Below are 15,034 nucleotides of genomic sequence, written 5' to 3'. Positions count from 1 at the left end.
TTACAAAATCTCCAGCATGTTTTGAGCTCCCCTGCATTTTTTTTTGATAGGTGCATTCAACTCGAGACTCAGTCTTGTCTTCTTCATCAATCCATTCAAAAAACTTGCATCTTCTATTGGGACAGGATATAAATCTTCTATTTGGGTTCATCACAGTACTGGAGGTTCAAAGTGTTAGCAGATCTCCACAAAAGCAGTGAGTCATTCTCCCCTTACCCTTCACCTCTTCGTCTTCATCAATCCACTCAAAAAAATTATACTTTGGTAATTTACAACAAGCCACAAATCTCCTACTTGGACTGTTCATAGATGACGAGGAGAACACTACCACCTCTTCCCCATAGAAGCATCAATGTCATCTCTTGTTCATACTCCTAGATGTTGAGCTTCCTTCAGACAACTGGTTTGGATCCATTACAGCTTGAAAAAATCCTTGAACCCTAACAAAGACACTGGAGAAAGATACTGGAGATACGTTATGAGAGATCTTCATCTTCTCATTCAAATTGACTCCTTAAAACATTGATTCGTAAGGGTATTCTGGTAAAATAACAAGATTTAACGTTTTCTTTCACGCTAAACGTTAGTGGGGATCCAATTACAAGTTTTAATTCTCTTTAGGGACACAATTACAAACTTTTAAAGTGTAAAGACCAATTTGCAATTTCACTAAAAGTGTAGGGACTAACGGTGTAATTTAACCTAAAATATATTATAATAGATAGTATATACTCAAGATAAAAATAGAATAATTAGATTGAAAATTTTTTTTTCGAATACCCATTTTGTATAAGTGTATTGCTTCCAAAATTTAAAGTTGACTTTAGAGACCATCGCTACACACGAAAGGTAATAGTAGTAGCATTCTTCTCCTTGGATGAGTATTGAGTAGCAGCAGAGGTAGTGGTCTAGCATAAATAGTAGCAGAGGCATTTTGTAAAATGCAGAGAATCGTGGGTGGTAATATTATTCTTGATGACCTTTTTGGCGACTAAAGATGTTCTTATTGTACTCTTCAAATTAACACTATTGAATTTTTTCTTTGGTTCCAAGTTTTGATCCTTTTCCTTTATCATACTTTGATGTAAATGATTTAGTTCCTAGAGAGAAGAGGAACCATTTTTCTTCTAATTTTGTCTTTACCCAAATTGGTGCAGTAGCTCAAATGTTACAACAGAAATGAGCAGAAATGACCATTCGTTTATACTTCTTTAGTATGTTAAAAGTTTGATCATAGTGCTATCCCAACCAAAAATTAATCTGCACATACTACATCAATAGTGGGCTATGTTTTTGCCACCAAATCATCAATATGAGCCTGTACAATAATGCATTCATTAAACAAACATTTGGATTTTAAACCCAACCAAATATATATATTTGTCATTATGTAAATAATATTATTGTTTCTTACACTCAACAACATCTAAAAAAAAAACATCTATTTGATAAAATTATTACGATTGTGTATCGGGAGAAGGGTTTTGGCTTTATTTATGGTCATAAGGCACGACAACATTTTTTCCGAGTTTGATTTCGGTTGAAATTCACTTAAATGATGAAATACACTCATTTTAATTTAAATGATATGGTATCTTTATTCCTTTATAATCGAAGAATTGGATACACTTAAGGTTCAAAATACAACTAAATGTAATTGAGGATAATTATACAATTTTTTATGAGATTTTTAAGTATTCTTTTAACTGGTTGTACTCTTTATTATTGGTTTTTGGATATTAATTTTTAATTTTACATTTAAATATTCATTTTTGTCCATAGCTTAATGATGATAATTTAAGTAGAATAAAAATATTAAATTATAAAATTTAATATTTAAATAATTAAAACAAAACCATAATAATATAATAATTCAATGTTATTTCATTGTGAGCACGTATTCAATTATTCTTTAAATATTATTATTTTTTCTTAAAAAATATTATAAAAAATAATTTTCAAGTGTGAGCACGTATTCAATTATTTTTATAAAAAAATATTTCGCTTAATCTGTCTATCCTAATTCGATTTATGTATGTTGGTCTCCAATAAGATAAATCGAATTAAGCGATGTCGATTTATTATAAAACACACTAAATTTGCATAAATTTGCTAAACCTGGTTCGATTTACTTGCGGGAGTATAAATTTAAATAGCCTAATTCAATTTAGTTGAAATCAAAACCTTTCCTAGTAAATCTATGCAGCATTACTCTAATTCGATTTACATAAAAAAATCTCTTTAGGATATACATGTATCAAATTCTAATTTAAGTGATAGAGATAATATTTGGCTGTAGTTGGTTTATTTAAATACTTTAACCTAATTTTATCATTTATTAGTTATAAATGTTAACTAATGCATATATCAATGCATTTTGAAGCAAGATAGAAATAGAAAAAGTGAAATTCATTCTAAAAATTAATTTTTTTTAATTTTAATAGCCAGATTTTTTTAAATAAATATTTTCAAAATTTAAAATTTCTTTAAAAAAGAATTTAAATTCTAAACATATTATTTTACCATTAGAAATTTTAAATATTTTGTAAAATTATTTTTTCTTTTTTACTTATAAGAAAGAAAATAAAAGAAAAGAAAATAAAAAAAATGAAAAGAGAAAAAATAGAAAAAAATAGAATTATTTGTATGTTGTTTGGATAAAAAAAAATGGATAGGATGTAAAAAAATTTGAGAAAATTTTTTTTATTTGAATGAAAAAAAATAAAAAAATTTATAATGATATAAAATTACATTAATACTCTTATTTATATTATATATAAATTATAATTTATTAATGATAAAAGATAAATATATAATTTTATTAATATTTATCACATTTATTTTTATTTCATCTTATTTCTAAGGTGAAAATATTTTAATAGATCTCATATTATTTTTTTCACTTTATTTTCTGTTTTCATCTAAATAATAAAAAATTTATTTTTTCATTCAAATTCTTCCCATCCAAACATGTTAGAGTAAAACTTCTTGATATTGAGTATTGACACGGTATCAATTAAATTTATGAAAAAAATATTTCGAACAAGATAATTCTTTTTTGCGAGAGGAGTAACAACAGTCTTTTGTCAATTTATATACCGAAAAGAAATCAGATAATGAAAAATCTAGTGCAAGTTTTACAACAGTTGACCTGTACTATAATTTTTGTCTCATCATTATTTTGTTTTAATTAATTTTAATCGCAGAACTAAAGCAGACGTTAAAAATTGAAAAAATGGCTGTAATAAAGTGGAAGAGAGAGAGAGAAAAAAAAAATAGAAATTAGAGAAGAGGAAGGTGGTGGTGTTCCTGCTAGACTTGATTCTTTTCCCTGAAACTCACAAAAAAAAAAAAAAAAAACAGAAGGGAAAAAAAATTCACATAACACTTTCTTATATTTCAGATCCGAATCTCTAATTGCTTTTCCGTTTTGCTTCTTCTTCTTCTTCGCATCGCCAATTTGGATCTCCGTTGCCGGGTCAGGATTCTCGACCCGATTGATCTCGCATCCGATTCATTCATTCCTCCCTTCCTTCTCCGCAATTGGATCCTGATTGATCAATCGCCATGAATCCCTTCTCTTCAGGAACCCGCTTGAGGTTAGGAAAATCAATCTTTCTCTTCTCTTCCATTTCGTGTTTCATTTGGATCAAGTGCATGGTAAATTTGGCTAGTTAAATGTGCTGGTTTTTTAGCTACTAGTAGGATTGGACTTCGTATTTTTGAAAAGAAAAAAGGTTTTGATTGATGATTAGGTCAAGTTCGGATTAGGCCTAGTTAGTATTCTTTTTAAATTGCTCTATTAGTATTTTTTGGAGTTCGATTTGTGGGATTCTGGTTTGTGAGATTAGTGATATCGATGGGGATTGGGTTTTCGATGTGCTTAGCTGGATTGGAGTGTACGTACTGTGTCTTAATCTATCACTGGAAATTTTTGCCTTGCGCTTTTTTCAATGTGTGCTGGCATTTCTATCTGGCATGGTGCACCGAACTGAAATGAACATTGGGGTTCCTGCCTATGTTTCTAAAACCATTTAGATGCCGCAGTGGTAGCGTTCTCTTGGTGTTCTTTAGATCAATCCTTTGGTTGGGTTAAGCATATGGGCAGAGCATGTAGTTCCAATGCTCTAACTTCTAAGCAACTGAAATCTGTGTGAAAAAGGTGGTTGTGAGATTTACGATGTTAGAATGCAATACGTAGGTTTTCTAAGGTAGGTCATTATTTGCCACCCTGATCCATAGAATGTTGCTGATCTTTCCATATTAAGTTCCACAGCCAATTAGATTAATTTAAATATGATGCTGTTGACGATCATGTGATGGATTACAAAACTAGGACATAGCTGGTTAAGAAAAACAAGAAGGCAGAATTGCCTTTAATCAATATATTCCCAAGAGAAGTAATGAATAGGAAGTTAACATACTTTAGTATTGAATACAATATGCAGCTAGTCCAGGGTATCTTAACTAATTTGAATTCTTTGCCCGTATCAGTCTTGTTTCAGTTTTTGTAGTTATTAATATGGCAACAATCTCTTGTCATCCCCTTGTACGCTAAGGTTATCTCTCAGGATAAACATGGTATTCAAAAAGGCAGATTACCATCCTCCTATGCAGTCACTGACTCTTGACATTATTTTATTTACTACATATGTCGGATGTTGGGTATGAGTGTATTTCTGTATATTCACTATTGAATTTTTGTTTGAAATATAAACAGTTTGCAAAATCAAAAACAGATAACACACTGCTACTTTTCCTTGTAAATTGCATGGGTCATTAACTCTTTAACATTTCATCTTGAATTTGAATTATGTTCAGTATCTTTTACCTACTGCTTCGTATCTCAATTTATAGGGACATGATTCGGGCCATACGTGCTTCCAAGACTGCAGCTGAAGAACGAGCTGTAGTTAGAAAAGAATGTGCTGCCATTCGTGCTGCAATAAATGAAAATGATCAAGATTATAGGCATCGGAATTTGGCTAAGCTAATGTTTATCCACATGCTTGGCTACCCCACTCATTTTGGTCAAATGGAATGCCTCAAGTTGATAGCATCACCTGGATTTCCGGAGAAGAGAATAGGTTACCTTGGCCTCATGTTGCTACTTGATGAAAGACAAGAAGTTCTAATGTTGGTCACCAATTCTTTAAAACAGTATCCTGTTTCTAGTCAAAGTTTCAATTGCTTTTATTCCTTGACATTTACATTCCACCTTATAAATTTGCTATTGGCATTGATCTTGTACTGAAATCTAAGGGAAACATTCCAATAATGGGTTATAGTAGAGCCTTGACTGAATCTCAGAGATCTTAATCACACAAATCAGTATATAGTGGGACTTGCTCTTTGTGCTTTAGGAAATATTTGTTCAGCAGAAATGGCTCGTGATCTTGCGCCAGAGGTTGAAAGATTGCTGCAATTTCGTGACCCAAATATTCGGAAGAAGGTAACTTGTTTTTCATTTATTTCGTATGTTCCATCAGACTTGGTTCTCTTCTGGAATATATGATTTTTTTATGTATTCTGGAGAAGAATAAACCATGAGGCATTCATGCCTTTATTGTGAACTTGTGACAAAGTTCTTCCACATTGTGAATTCATGACGACAATTTATTTTTATCTACTTAAAAGTAACTTGTTTTTCTTTTTGAGAGACTTGAAATCTATGTTTCATGGTCTCTCTCTCTCTCTCTCTCTCTCTCTCTCTCTCTCTCTCTGTTTTATGCTTTTAGCTCTTGCCTTCTTAGGAAGATTTCTTGTCTTACCATCGTAAAAAAAAAAGAAAATTAAAAAAGGAAAAACCAAAACTCTTGAGTTATCATTTTTCTCATTCCTGTCAAATAACTATGCTCACTATTGTATAGGCAGCATTATGTTCTATAAGGATCATCAAGAAAGTTCCAGACTTGGCAGAAAATTTTATCAATTCCGCTACTGCCTTACTAAGGGAGAAGCATCATGGAGTTTTGATCACTGGGGTTCAGCTTTGTACAGATCTGTGTAAAATTAGCCCAGAAGCCCTTGAACATGTTCGAAAGGTAGTTTTACATATTTCTTATATGTTGCCAATTTTATAGTCACCCCGACTCGACCTCAAAACCCATTATGATATAAATAAAGTAAACTTCTCTACCAAAGATTTAGCATGGAAAAATTTTCTGCACTGCAATATCAGCTTATTTATGTACATTAGGAGTCATGTTGGTATTTGTGAATTATAATGCATGTGTATTCTTGAACAAGTCTTGGGAAATTTAATTAAGTTATTCTGTAACTGCTTTGTATAATTTGACATTTGTTTTTGTAATTTTTATTTTATTTTAAATAGTGTTTGAGCTTTTTCCAGAAGCTATTATTATGTTGTGTTTAAATTTTTTCAAAGACTAGCTTACAGTTTCTAGTGGCATGTGCAAATAAAGCTGCTTTCTATAAGTAGTGTATGATTATGCAAAGGCATGTAAAGAAGGTTCATATATGTGATTTATTATGTAAAAGTTTATCTCTGATATCATCTTGTGAAAAACTCTTACAAGCTTTGATTTGGGCCAGTCATTGTTTTCTACTTTTCTTTGTTTTTTTGGTAACCAAATATTCACTCAACTATTGTTACAGAAATGCACAGATGTTTTGGTCAGAACTCTTAGAGATCTAGCAAACAGTCCTTATTCACCAGAATATGATATTGCTGGCATCACAGACCCATTTCTCCATATCAGATTGCTTAAACTTTTGCGAGTGCTGGGCGAAGGTGATGCTGATGCTAGCGACTCTATGAATGACATACTTGCCCAGGTTAGTTGGATATGCAGGGTTTTATAGCATGACATTACCATTTTGCTCTTCTGCAGTGATTGGGTTATTTATTTAGTTTTATTTTCTGCATGGCTCTTTGTACAACCCTGTATGTTGAAAACCATATATGCTTTTAGGATATATTTTGTACTTAAATGCAATTTGATTAAGGTATGTGTTTTGGATGCTGGCTTGCTTGGGAGGGGAGGGGAAAAAAAATCATAATGAGCTGCATAGGAATGTGCTGATTTATTTTTGGGCAGGGTCTAATCAAATAATTGTGATTTTTTAATTATATATTATGGTGTAGTTACTTCTTGGTGCTCCAATATTTTTACCTCACCAAGTAATGTTTACATACATAGAGAACTAGAGATAACTACTAATTGAGATAATCAAGTCAACATACATAAATTTCTGTTCTTAGGATTGTTTATTGTTTACCAAATCTAGGTTATGCAGGTGAATGAGTTACTGAGTCTTTAGATTATTTAATGGCTATCTCTTTCTGAAAATTTAGGTTGATAATTGTAATCCTGCTATTTCTTTAGGTGGCTACAAAGACTGAGTCAAATAAAGTTGCAGGAAATGCCATTTTATATGAATGTGTTCAAACAATTATGAGCATTGAAGATAATGGAGGCTTGCGTGTTCTTGCCATCAACAGCCTGGGAAGATTCTTGTCGAACCGTGATAACAATATCAGGTTTGTTTTTGGCTATTGCTTTTCGTTGATAAGTAACGGAGAAACTTCTTTTAAGAGTAACAAAACACCACTATCTTAGGTGCTAACTTCGGTAAGTTCCTCTTATAAACGGGGTAAAAGAAGCTCGATATTTAATCACTTGTCGTGTCCTAAAATTTCTTTTCCAATTGCAGTCCACTGAATTGCAAGAGTTTAGGATGTGTTTTCTGACTGTCACTAGGACTGATCTTTCAATGTTTTCAAGCATTCTCATATGGTAATTGCAAGGGACAGTGAACTGTTACTATTATTCTTTTCAGTATTAGGATATCTAGATTATTTTTCAATCTATCCTCCCAAGTCTGTCTTCTGGGTGGTTTGCACTGAATATGAGAGAATAATCAATTTTCAGTGTATATCCTTGTATGCTTACAATTTAAGAGAAGCTCTAGTCTATGACTCTTATATAACTGGTATAAAAATGTTCAATTTATTGTTGGCCATTAAGACGTGTTTCTCATTGTAAAAGGTTGAAATTGTAGTCTTCCGGCAGGTAGTAAGCTAAACAGACTAAATTGAGATTTAAGGAGTATAACCTTCTGGGAATCATGCTGGTCATATATTTGCATTTTCCTTTTTGGAAACTTCAACTATGATTGGGGCCTGATGAAACTGACACAGTAAACTGAACAGTCAATCGCTTGAGCAGGCGTTTATTGTCTTACCAATTTCACTATTATTCCTCGATCTGCAGTATTTAAAATTAATAGAACTGGGATCCTAGTTTTATTGGCCAGACATTTGCTTTATTATAACAAATAGTAGATTTGGAATTAGATTAATCAGCTAATTCATTCAGCAAGTGGATTTGGTTGTATTCTAAAATTTGTATTGCTATTCAAATTTCTGTTGGTCAAGCTTATTTTGTAAGTAGTCTAACATTTAGGTATGTTACTTGAGATATATATGTTGTGATTAATGTTGTGTCTTTTGATGTTGACTTAAGAAAAGGCACCTGTAACTGTTAAATTATTAAGTGGATGAATATCGGGTGAGCCAGTGAGGGGAGGAGTGAGGGATATAATTTGTCGATCAGTTTCTTTAATTTAGTACTTTCTAATGACTGATAATTTGCTATTCTGTTTTTTTGTGTTCTCCCGTTCCTATGCATTTTTCATTATTGATAAATTGTTACTCTATCTTAACTTTTTGCAAAAGTTCATTATTGAAGTGAATGTTGCTCTTCCTTTTTCTTTCTTCAGATACGTGGCACTAAATATGCTGATGAAGGCTGTAACTGCTGATGGTCAGGCAGTGCAGAGGCACCGTGCAACAATTCTGGAGTGTGTAAAGGTATTACAATAATTTTCTTTGTCCATGTTATTTCGTTAATAACAAAGTTGAGCTTTTTTAACAATTGGAGTAGTAGCTGACTGGACTTTCTGCTTCAGGATTCAGATGCTTCTATTCGGAAAAGAGCACTTGAACTTGTTTACGTTCTGGTAAATGAAACAAATGTGAAGCCATTAGCAAAAGAACTAATAGATTATCTGGAAGTTAGTGAAAATGATTTCAGGGGAGACCTTACAGCCAAAATTTGCTCCATAGTTTCAAAGTGAGTAATTTTGTTCTGAATGTTTTGCCTTTTAAGCATGCAATGATTGTTTTTGTTTATTTTCTTTATGTGGTCAGGGATGCCGGGAAGCAGTGTGTTTGAGTTGCCAAATAGAATAACTGCACAGTTCATGTCTTTTCTTACTTTTTTGTTTGTTTGTTTTCATTAGTCAATAATTTCCATTACCATTTTTATATTCTAAATATAAGATTATTTGATATGTTACTGGAACAGTTTTTATTGTCATTAATTATTTTAGAAACTATATTATTGTTTCCATGTTAGTGATACTCTGTTGATCTTTCAATCGTTGCATTTTGAGAATTGCTGTTTTTCTTCAACTTCTTATCTGTTATTTGGCGAAAATGAAAAAGAAGTCGTTTGGCTCTTTTATGTGGTCTTCATCTTTGATACTCCACTGTCTATTTAGTTTTAGTAGTTAGACGATTGACTGGGGTAAGGCCTTGTTTGTGCAAACAGCGGCGTTAAGGAGTGAGTTGAAAAGAGTTTCTTTAAATTGCATGTGTCTAGTTTTTTATTGATTACCATTTATTAATGTTGCTTCAGGTTTTCCCCAGAGAAGATCTGGTACATTGATCAGATGCTCAAGGTTCTGTCTGAGGTATAAATATAAGAGACAAGTTTTTGTACTGAATTGGAATCTTCAAGGCCAAACTGGCCCATGTCTATTTTATTATTATTTTTAAAAAAATATTCGTCGCATTGATGTGTATTTCATGTGATAGCTATGGTTCTTCTCATTTCTACATTTGGTATGCACCAATCTTTAGAAAAATTGATTTGCCATGGCAACTTATTATACAAAAAAATGTGCAATCTTATTATAACTTATATGATTTTGCAGTTTAGGTATCGATTTTCATATTGCTGCATATGTGTCATTCTAATTTCATGTCTTTAAACAACTTCGACCAGAATATCACCTAATATATTTAAATATTTTTTGGTGCATGAACCTTGTCCACAAAACTGAATTTGTTGTCTTATGAGCCTCAATCATTGGGTTGTTTTACTATTATTATCATTGTTTTGGTGCTTGTAGTGGCAATAGTGAGCCTCTTTTTTGTTTGTGCATTTGGTCATTCTAGTTAGTTATATAATGAGTGCAAGTATTGATATTTATCCTTTGTTAGTAGGCTGGAAATTATGTAAAAGATGAAGTATGGCATGCCCTAATTGTTGTAATAACAAATGCTACTGAGCTTCATGGATATACTGTAAGAGCATTATACAGAGCATTTCAGACATCAGCTGAACAGGTGGTCATTAATTCTTTGATATATCTATGCATATTGTGGATTTGCTTCTGATGTCAATATGTCATTCATAAAGTAACATTGCTAATATTTTTCATCAGGAATCTCTAGTTCGAGTTACAGTGTGGTGCATTGGAGAGTATGGTGACTTATTAGTCAATAATGTTGGAATGCTTGACATAGAAGATCCAATTACGGTGAGTATTATGCTTCTGCTTGAAACTTTATAGATATGTTTATATGTTGTCTCATGTTGTACGAAAATGATAAAGCATTTGACCCACAAGCAACTATTTAAGAAGTTGATGTTATGTTAATGTAATCGATCATATGCAATGATTAACAAGTTGATGTACATATTGTACTGTTCTCTAGAGCTTCAAGTAAAAAATTCTAACAGTACCCTTCTTTCCTATTTGGATGATGCATGATGATGTTGTGAAGAAAACAAAATTCCTCAGTTTTGTTATTACTTGCTGTTGTAACGAGTTATCTTGTTCTTTTCCTGTTTCTGTTGTCTTCCTTGTTATTGTAAAGAATGAAACAAGGTAAATACTGGGATTGCTTTTACATGTAAGATTTTTGTATATGCCGATATACAACCATACTGTTTATAGACAGAGGCATAACAAAATTGATCTTTTATCACACTATTTTAATTTGATCTTTTATCTCGTATAATTGGTTCATAGCAGGTGACTGAGTCGGATGCTGTGGATGTCTTGGAGATTGCTATAAAACGCCATGAATCAGATCTTACCACAAAAGCAATGGCTTTGGTTGCCCTATTAAAGCTTTCTTCATGTTTTCCTTCATGTTCAGAGTATGATGGCCTTTTCAAATTGGTGGTTATTATTATGTCATACCTTGTGATGGGTTTTCCCCCCTCCCTTTTTGCTTTATAGGAGTCAGAATGGTAATATTGTAGTAGAAGTTCACTAGACCAGTTAGATAGTTTAAAACCTTAATACTTATGAAAGCAAGTTGATCTCTATGCCGAATCAGGGGTTCTTTTTCCATCCATATCCTATCTCCTGTATCATGCATGCTAAAGTCTATGCACCTAGTTCTGGCTTATTCCCTTCCTGTATATGTATTTGACATGTAAATTTTACTATCTTTTTGGGCATGTCTATAGGAGGATCAAGGAAATCATTGTTCAGTTCAAAGGGAACCTCATGCTTGAATTGCAGCAGAGAGCTATAGAATTCAATTCAATTTTAGCAAAGCATCAGAATATTAGGTGAGTTTTCTTAAGTTGCTTATTATATTAAATCAAAAGGCCAGATCTCTACTATTGTGTCATTAAAGGAATCCTTTTTTGAGAAAATTTCCATCTTTGTGCAGGTCTACTCTTGTAGAAAGGATGCCAGTTTTGGATGAGGCAACTTTTATTGGTAGGAAAGCTGGGTCTTTGCCAGGTGCAGCTTCAACTACAACAATGCCTTCAGTTGGTATTCCAAATGGAGAAGCTAAACCTGCAGCTCCACTTATAGATCTACTCGATCTAAGTTCAGACGATGCTCCAGCACCTAGTTCTTCTGGTGGTGATCTTCTTCATGACCTTCTTGGTGTTGATCTGTCACCAGCTCCTCAACAATCAGGTTGGTGTTTTATGATTCCCGAGAACAAAATCTTTTTTCCATCTCATAATTACCGGCTTTGCTTGTACGCTGAGATAAATTAGCACTGACTTCATAATATATGAAGCCTTTTTTAGTTTTTGATCCACTTCATCTGTAGGAAAAACCTTATAGAAAGGCCTTGCTCACAAATCACAATGGATTAATTGTTGAGCTTTTGATCAAACTCAATTGAAGCTTGACCTCCGTAGTCAATTGCGCTTTAGAATTTGGCTTTAGTCAATTGCACTGTGACTCAACTAATACATTTATATCTGGTCTGACTTGTATTTGCATTTTTAGGTGCAGGTCAACCTTCAAAAAGTGGGACAGATGTTCTTTTGGATCTATTGTCCGTTGGATCACCTGCACAGAGCAGCTCATCTACAGTTGACATTTTAACTTCCAATACAAATGGCAAATCTCCAGTTTCACCATTAGATGATATTTCATCACTTTCACTTTCTTCAAGAGTAAATTCAAATGCTGGAGCTGCTCCTATGATGGATTTATTGGATGGTTTTGGTCCCAGCCCATCCAAAGGTTGTAACTTTGTTTAACATTTCAGCATTATCTTTATTTGAATTTTGTCAAAATACTGATTACTCACCTCCAATCTTGAATAGAAAACAATGGACCAGTTTATCCATCCATAACTGCATATGAGAGTAGCTCCTTGAGGTTGACATTCAGTTTCTCAAAACAACCAGGAAACCCAGAAACAACAAATATCCAGGCTACCTTTACGAATTTGTCCTCTAATGTCTATACAGACTTTGTTTTCCAGGCAGCAGTTCCAAAGGTATGGCAGTCAGTATGATGTTGAGCTTGCTGTGTGTACTGCTAGCTAATTGCTACAACTAAAGAAGTTGCTTTGTATAGTCTGATTAGTGGCTTTAACTTTTGAGTGATATAAATTTACATGTTTTAGTTATTTCATACTCATTATTATATTGGATGCTCTTTTGGAACTTCAATCTCTTATCAGTTATCACCTGTTCTGTTTCCTTTCATCAGCTAGTACTTACATCTATCGTTCTTTTGAATCAGTTTCTTCAACTGCACTTAGATCCAGCTAGTAGCAATACTTTGCCTGCTGCTGGAAATGGATCCGTGACACAAAGTTTGAAAGTCACCAACAGCCAACATGGAAAGGTAATTCTTTGTTAGTATTGCTTAATTTTAAATTATTGTCATTTGGCACGTTGCTGCAAACTGATAGCTTGTGTTGCAAAATTGCTACTGGTTTGTTCATGGGGTCAATTTGAGTGATCCCTACTCTGTAGATGGATGGTCAAAGACAGAGAGAATGTGACATGGTTCAATAACAATCAAATTGCAATGTTTTTCATTATTGACCAGCAACTGAACTCTCATTAGTCATTAGGAAAATCCTGATTTTCTTGTTTCTTAATATCCCTCCGTTTTCTCTATTTATGCTCTCTGAGTATTGCCTGTCTGCGAATGCATGTGTTGATTTCTGAGGTTTTTTTACCATATGCACATTTATATGTATAACTGCGCCTTAGAGAATACTAGATTACTAACAACTGCTCCTTTTATTATTTATTATTATTATTATTTTTTTTTTCAGAAAAATCTTGTCATGCGCATAAGGATAGCTTACAAGTTGAATGGCAAGGATACACTGGAAGAAGGCCAAATCAATAATTTCCCTCGCGAATTATGAAGCCAGATGGCCAGGGGATGTACACAGGTCTTGATTTTCTTCTCAAGCTTCATGGTTACTGGTGCAGTTTTTGAGTTTCATTCCTGCAGATGACATCGGCATGTCAATGGTTCCAGCATATACAGGACCACTTTTTGGCTCAAAATATAAAGTTTTCTTGGTGGTTTCATATCCTTGCTGTATCCCTTTTTTTTTCTTCCGAGGAAAAAAAGATAGGTGGTTTTTGTACATTAGTACAGAATTCTTGCGTGAAAATGAATGTTCCAAATCAAATTTTGCCTGTGAAGGCACAGAGAGTTGTGTCATGTCGAGAACTTGAGGTATTTTGCTTTTTTACTTTTTCTTTTTTTCTTTTTTTGTTTGTTTGTTTTCGAGGTAGTCTCTCGCGGTCTTGCTGTCTAAATAGTGTTGTTGAATGCAACTTGGTATAATTAGATGATTGGTATATTATATTTGATTTTATGTAACATTTTTCACTGAATATCAATGAAATGTAATATTTATGTCGTCTCTTTTGCCACATTTTTGACTCGGTCCCACTGAAATTTGTAGTGTGCTTCCTGAAAGCTTCAGGAACTTCGTTACGTATCGTATTTAGTGGCTGAGGCATGTGTATGAGTGGCAGTTGTAGTTGGCTCTTAAAGCGCCGCACAGGGTTCGATACCTAGTGAATCCAATGTTCTTTCGTTTTGTATTATTAGACATTAGCGATGATCCATTTGCTGGTATTTCTGTCAAGAACACTTGTGACAACCTTACATTAACGCATCTAGAGGTTTTACAGATGCAAGGTAATTTGTATAAGATGCGTTTATTGCAGGCAGCGCCATGCATGGCAGTTGCCACCATAAAATATTATTGCACTAACCATCATACATATATATATATATATATATATTTTTTTTTGGGAAAACTCTAAAGCATAGTTGTAAAAATCGGACCAAAACGAAAAATCGGTGAATTAGATTTCCAACTGGTTCAGTTCAGTCCAAAGACAACCGATTAAGCTCGTAAGAATCGGTCAAAATCGATAAAAATTAATCCAACCGAACCATTTAAAAAAAAATTTCAAAAATTAATGAAGATGTAGTTTGAACCTAGGCCCTTCTTATATTGCATACTCCCTTTGCTACTAAGTTATGTTATTCCTTGTTGTTTCATATGCTAATTATTAATTATATATTAAAATTGCATAATAATTTTTTTAGATATTAATATAAATATGTATAAATAAAAATATCAAATATTTTTATTAATTACAATATAATTTTTTTATGATTATATAATATTTATTAATATTATTTTTCAATAAATACATATAGTATATAATAATTTAATAAATACAAA

The 15,034-nt window shown here is 32.8% G+C and overlaps 1 protein-coding gene across 2 annotated transcripts; it reads left to right on the top strand.

Moving 5' to 3' along the window:
- The first annotated feature begins 3,024 nt into the window (after nt 1-3,024).
- Nucleotides 3,025-14,207, top strand: LOC112801102 (AP-1 complex subunit gamma-2). 2 transcript variants are annotated; one of them, XM_025843652.3, is made up of 18 exons: nt 3,025-3,599; nt 4,858-5,160; nt 5,311-5,452; nt 5,871-6,044; nt 6,619-6,798; nt 7,350-7,504; nt 8,746-8,836; nt 8,935-9,098; nt 9,666-9,720; nt 10,256-10,378; nt 10,477-10,572; nt 11,071-11,198; nt 11,514-11,618; nt 11,723-11,979; nt 12,301-12,540; nt 12,624-12,799; nt 13,048-13,152; nt 13,592-14,207. In XM_025843652.3, exons 1-18 carry the CDS (start codon nt 3,568-3,570, stop codon nt 13,685-13,687), a joined length of 2,622 nt encoding a protein of 873 aa, XP_025699437.1. In that variant the 5' UTR covers nt 3,025-3,567; the 3' UTR covers nt 13,688-14,207. The 2 variants fall into 2 exon arrangements, with proteins under 2 accessions (XP_025699437.1, XP_025699436.1); XM_025843651.3 differs by having other exon boundaries at nt 3,124-3,599; nt 11,068-11,198.
- The last annotated feature ends 827 nt before the right edge of the window (nt 14,208-15,034 follow it).

Source organism: Arachis hypogaea, chromosome 5 (assembly GCF_003086295.3).
Source record: "Arachis hypogaea cultivar Tifrunner chromosome 5, arahy.Tifrunner.gnm2.J5K5, whole genome shotgun sequence".
Lineage (NCBI taxonomy): Eukaryota > Viridiplantae > Streptophyta > Magnoliopsida > Fabales > Fabaceae > Arachis > Arachis hypogaea.
The sequence above is the reverse complement of the archived record's forward strand: the minus strand, read 5'-3'. Positions and strand labels throughout refer to the sequence as shown.